We start from the raw sequence: 6,077 nt of genomic DNA, 5'->3' as shown, positions 1-6,077 counted from the left end.
ACTTCTTCTATTTTTTTTTTCAAAAAAAAAAAAAAAAAAGACTGCAGCTCAATTTTATTTATTACGAGGAATACTTATTATTGTAAAAGTTTAGGGGGCTAAAAAAATACCAAAAACCAAGCCATATAAAAATAAGAAAAATGTTAAAGGGACCGATGGGCGTCACCAATTAAATGCATTAACAGTACATTTTTGTTGTATTTTTTAATACTATATAAAAAATAACAAAAATACATTATCATATATTTATATTTTTTTTATAGAAAATAGATTCCATTAATTTATGAAAACGAAATTTCAGCTGTGATTGATATATACAGAGAAAAATTCAGATTATAAGTTAAATATTCACAATTGAAGTTTCACTAATATACAAAATTCTTTTATGGCTGGTTGGGGGTTCACCAGTATACAAATGTATTAATAGTACATTGGATTCCTGTAAATAAGAAAAATGATTTACAAATAATATTTTATACAACATATTGTATAATAATATTTTAAATGAGAGGTATTTTTATAAAATATCTTATAAAAATAACATAATTTTATAAAAATTTCCTTATTTTATAATATTGTTATATAATATATTGTATAATATGTTGGGTATATATCGATACTCAAAAATAAAGCTAGTAGATATTAACAAAGTATATAATTACGTAATGAAACCGGTACAAGAAGAAAAATTTAGCCTAAACATCCCAAGTAAATGCGTAGGCAGCACAGTTCACAAATCCAGCAACCATAAAAAAAAAAAAAAAAATCAATTAAAGAGGGGTAGATGGTCAAGAAGCTTCCAAGGACCAAAACCATCCCCAATTTCTTCAGTTTTGTTCCTTCCTCTGAACCCGTTAAAACCATACACGCTCCCCGACCCGATATCTATTTTCCTTCGTTTAAACTACGGACACCGCGTTGCGAAACCCAGAAATCTCACTTTAACAGAAAATAGAAAATCGTTCGGATTTTTTATTTATTTTCGACATCTACATTTATTCGGCGATCGAAGCCTCTCCTCGCTATGTTCAAGTTTTGGTATTGGCTTCTCTCCTTTGTTTTGCTATTTGTTTTTTTATTTTGATTTTTACCTCTCTTCCTTTTATTTTTATTGTTTTAGTTTCACTTAGATTAGGGTTTTTTTTCGAATAATTGATAGATTCATTTATTTCGCTTCGTTTGATTAAGTTTCTGCCCCCTCTTTCGTTTAACTTCGTTGCTCTGAAGCTTAAAGTTTGGGGTTTATTTTTCAGGTTTCTTACAAACTGAACTGTTATATTTTTACTCAATTTTGAATGCCAATGTTTGCAGATCGTTTCTGGGTTTCAATCTAATGTTATTGGCGAACCTAGATCGAATGATTAGCATTTGATTATGTCGTTACGGGTCTTCAGGGTTCATATGTCCTGATTATGGTTATATGTTGTGGAGGGTATGGATATTTTTTGACATGTTAAAGAGTTTGTTTGTTATTTTTTTTTTCTCTCTTTTTGGTTCCATTCTTGTAAAACTAGATTAAATAAGAGTCTTTCTTTTGGCGTTGTTAATACACTGTAATGTCAGGCATCTTCTTGTTGTCTTGCCTCAAAATGGGTATCCAAAAAGAGCTGAAATTTTAAAAAGTCAAGAGTGATGTAGTTCTAGAAGAAGACGATGTTGTGTTAATGATGGGGCTTCCTGCTTGTTATGAGAAGTGCTATACACCATCCTTTTTGCCATCATCTTTCTAACTCCTCTAATGTGGCATTTTATGAGTAGAAAATTATTTACATTCATTATCATCCAATCATTAGTTGCCACTTAAGGGAATATTGATTAAGGGGGGTGGGTAGAATTTTTTGCTTGTTATATATGCTTAATCCGGACATCTTGCAGATAAGAACACAAATCATGCGCCATTGGCAGTTTTCCTCTTGATCTGGAAATGTATATTGCCTTGCTTCCATTTAATTAGAATAAAGCTTGTTTCTTTAGTTGTATCTTATTTATTTAGAGGTCAAACTGTCTATTCCTGCAGGGGATCTCAGGATCAGCAGTCCCAGTCGCGTCCACAGGATGGTTCTTCTCAGTCCTGGTATCCTCCGTCCGTAGTTAGCTCCCTGAGTTCTTCTCGTCCAGGTACACCAGGTAGCACCTCCTCTGGAAGCTTCAGTTCACATAGGCCTACTGACAGGCCACAATCGCCATCACATGTGTCACCTGCTGAAGCTGCGGGCATTATTGCTGTTGTGAAGGATAAAAGGCATGTTCCTGGTACTTTAAGCTACTATATTTTTCATATGTTCTATGTTATGTTATATACCAATTTCGTTGAAAATACTTTTACTATTTGAAATATGGTGGCTTTTGATTAGGGGTTTTCTATTATAGGCAAGGTGTACTCTTGTATACATCAGTGTACTTGGTTACTCCTTTTGATATATATATATATATATATATAATATTTTTACTTATAAAAAAAAAAAGAAATATGGTGGCTTTTGGACTATACTAAGGACACAGTTCTTTATACTTTTTACTTCAATTAGTATATACTTCTTTATTGAATAAAAGGAATCTTGTAAGGATGCACCTTTGGCTCATCAAGTATTGCAATGTCAATTCATCCAAATTTCAATTACATATATGGTGTAGGAAGCTAAAACCATATGCCAAAAGGTTTCTGCTTCTTGTATTTTGTCGTTGCCCATTAAGTTTTATCTGCATAATGCATGTGTTTTTTCAAGGTTGTAGTCCAATGCATTATTTCTAAGTGTGAATTATCTTTTGGCTAAATAATAAGATTTTTGCTAGTTTTTTTTTTCGGTTAATCGTTTTTACTGAAAAACTGAATTAAGTATGTCAATATGTGTTTGAAGTACATTAATTTAATTTTTGGCACCAGGTGTCTGGGACAAAGTCCCGAGAACTTGAAGTACATTTATTTGATGCATATTTCTCTTAGTCACTTCAGTAGAGCACATAAAGATGGTTAAATCAATTGACTAATCAAAAAGTTTTATTCTTAGATTTATAACTCCACTTCTATAGTTTCTGTTCTTTCCTTATTTTCTTGATAAATGTTTTTAGTGTTGATGAGTTGCGGAAGCTTTTATCGGACAAGGATGCGTACCATCAATTTTTACTTTCACTAGATCAAGTGAAAATTCAAAACAATGTAAGTTGTGGGCTATGCTCGTTAATTGTACAAATGTTCTTATATGTAGTTCTCTCATATCTCACAAATCCTCTCAGATTTAGAATTTCCGCATGTTACGTACTCTAGTTTGCAGCTGAAAGCTTCTAGTTAAGTATTTGGAACTGCAATAATTTACCATGGCTATTAAAAGAAATGTGTTCCTGCGGGGATTAATGAGAACTGTTAGTCCTTTGCACATTCCCCCTAAACCGTGTAAAGATCAGGAGCTTATCCAGATAATTGGCTTGCCCATACCACTGGTTTTCGCTTTGATGAAACACACCAGTGTGCATGAGCAGAGATATACTCTTTATACAGGTAGTGGGGTCATGCATGCTCATGGGATGGCTTTTTTTTTTATGTCATTTCTAAAAATTCCATCGCACCAAACCCATATAGAGATATTTCCGACACTAACACCAGTATGATTTTTTGGGGTGGCAGTCCCTTTGTCAAATTTTGGGACTTTTGTTTGCTGGTATAACCTTTGGTTTTTCTTCAATCTGGTTGGGCCACGTCAAATGAAACTGATCTTTAGGTTTAAGTTACACATTATGATACAAGAATGTGACAAAGCAACATATTAATCAAGTGTGTGCGGAGGAACTCATGGCTGAAACAATTGAAGTATTTATATATGGTGTAATATGTCAAAATATTATACTTACAATTATAAAAAAAAAGTAATATGTCAAAATATTCTCAGGAATACCAATCCGGCCAAAGTATTAAAGCAAAGCATAGCCATACACTGCAAATCAAGTGTCTGATTGCATACATGCATGACATAAGAAAAAAGATCAAGAAGCTCAATTTATGCAATATTATAAGAGTAATGCTAGATACAGTCCTAGGGTGTGCAAGCCCCGTCCACTCTCTTTGAAAAAAAGTGGGGTCCACTATTAAAAAATTAGTTTTTCATGTGGATTCTATAGTTATCCACTTTTTTCAAAAGGAGTGCACAAGGCTTACACACTCTAGGACTGCAAATATCATTTCTTATATTTAGAATGGGTTGTTCCTGTCTTTTCTTATTGGATGTTCTTGTGCATTTGTGGACTAATTTCGTGGCTCTTTTGTTTCCGATGTTTTAGCTCATCATCTCTTTCTAATCTTTTCATCTCACCTGCTTTTATGGCCCATCAGCTAAGAGAAGAACTTCGCAAAGAAACTCTACAGCTTGCCAGTGAGTGCTTTTCCTTTTCCCTCACCTGATTTATACACCTTTTAGGGAGAGAGATCCTAAATCTCACCATCTTTTATACATCAGGGGATAACCTGGAGAAGGAACCACGGATGGTGGAGCTTAGAAACCAGGTGAGTATATGTTCTCATCCTTCATTGTATTGTTTAACAATAGGGAATGGGTTGAGGAACCTTCTCTTCTTCATTTTATGTTACAGTGCAGAATAATTAGGACAACAGAGTTGGCTGCCGCTCAGGAGAAACTGAATGAGCTCGAGAGACAGAAGGAAGAAAGTTTGAAATTCTATTCTCCTGCCTCCCTTCTACAAAGGCTTCAAGGTATTCAATCATAGTAAAAACTTGAGGTTAGTCGTGAATGGGGCATTGTTAGTTATCCCTTGCTCATGGCTGAAGCTCGAGTTTATTTGTGAAATGCATGTATTTTTTTTTTGGGACAAGCAAGAAATACCTGTAATAGAGATATGTTTTCCTAATTATGTGCCTATTGTTTCAGATGCAATGAACAAGACTGAGGAGGAATCTGAAAACCTGCACAGTCAGTTCTTAGATAGGGAGATAGAATTTGGGGCCTTCGTCCAGAAATACAAGAAGCTCCGTACTACTTACCACAGGAGAGCACTTGTACAACTTGCAGCCAAAACGTCGTCAACTGGTTGAATTGACATGAATTGTTGTATACTTGAATGTTGAGGAACATCACTTCTCGATTGTTCATTGTATAAGATTGGTATAATTCGTTTTCATCTGTACAGGTTAGTGCTATACATCATTACGCCAGTTCTTGTTGCAATGAGTAATGTTAGTAACTCATTATTAATCTTAAATATCAATTTCACGACATTACTACTCTCCTCTCCTCTCCTTTTCATATCTGCTCTGGATGCGTATCTTATATACCAAATTTAAAATAAATAAATAACTTAAACAAATTAAAATTTTTTCTTATATTCTTTAACCTCTCGTGACTTTAAGCAAACAAATTTTTTAAAATATTTGATAAATGTGTGTATATCCGGGAACTTATTACCTACCTTTGATATCATTCTCTATTGAGAATGGCAAAAGGCATGACTAATTAATTACACATGACATATACAAGAGAGAGACCTTAATATGTCACAAAGAAATATAAACACAACATCAAGAAGAACACATGAGGCTCATTGAGTATACACACAAAGGACGTTAGTTGCACAAACATGGCAGTGAGAACTAATTCTTTCGATTTCCTTGTTTATTTTCAAGGAATCATCTTTAAATGATCCATCCTACATATTAATTAAATGAACAATCGAAAATAACTAATACGTTATGAGAGAATAAAATATTACATACTTTTAAATCATCTATATGCAGGTTGGTAGTAAATAATCATTACAAGGATTTAACATGTCCCTACATATGTGTATATAATTATATTCTACATTATTTAAACAGAGCTTGATGAAGTTCTGCTTGATTGGAATTCATATTTAGTTAATTAGGGATATGATTGAGCAATATTACATTAGTCCGAAGAAGGATGATCCATGAACCCCCCCCACCTTCCACCCAAACCAAAAGACTAAAGAATTGTCCCTGTCATCCCTCATTATCTACTAATTCCCTGTCACTAACCAAGGATAACATTAATAAGTAATATGGAGACGCTTATGTATTTCCATGAATGCAACTTGGTCAACAACCGAGAACC

The 6,077-nt window shown here is 33.7% G+C and overlaps 1 protein-coding gene across 1 annotated transcript; it reads left to right on the top strand.

Annotated features, from left to right (window-relative positions):
* The first annotated feature begins 692 nt into the window (after nucleotides 1-692).
* LOC109002753 (vacuolar protein-sorting-associated protein 37 homolog 1-like) lies at nucleotides 693-5,233 on the top strand. The gene is made up of 7 exons (XM_018980635.2): nucleotides 693-1,038; nucleotides 2,018-2,242; nucleotides 3,070-3,157; nucleotides 4,325-4,364; nucleotides 4,449-4,495; nucleotides 4,582-4,702; nucleotides 4,878-5,233. The coding sequence occupies exons 1-7, from the start codon at nucleotides 1,025-1,027 to the stop codon at nucleotides 5,039-5,041; spliced, it is 699 nt and encodes a 232-aa protein (XP_018836180.1). The 5' UTR covers nucleotides 693-1,024; the 3' UTR covers nucleotides 5,042-5,233.
* Nucleotides 5,234-6,077: the final 844 nt, after the last annotated feature.

Source organism: Juglans regia, chromosome 4 (assembly GCF_001411555.2).
Source record: "Juglans regia cultivar Chandler chromosome 4, Walnut 2.0, whole genome shotgun sequence".
NCBI lineage: Eukaryota > Viridiplantae > Streptophyta > Magnoliopsida > Fagales > Juglandaceae > Juglans > Juglans regia.
This window is presented reverse-complemented; position numbering and strand designations above follow the sequence as displayed.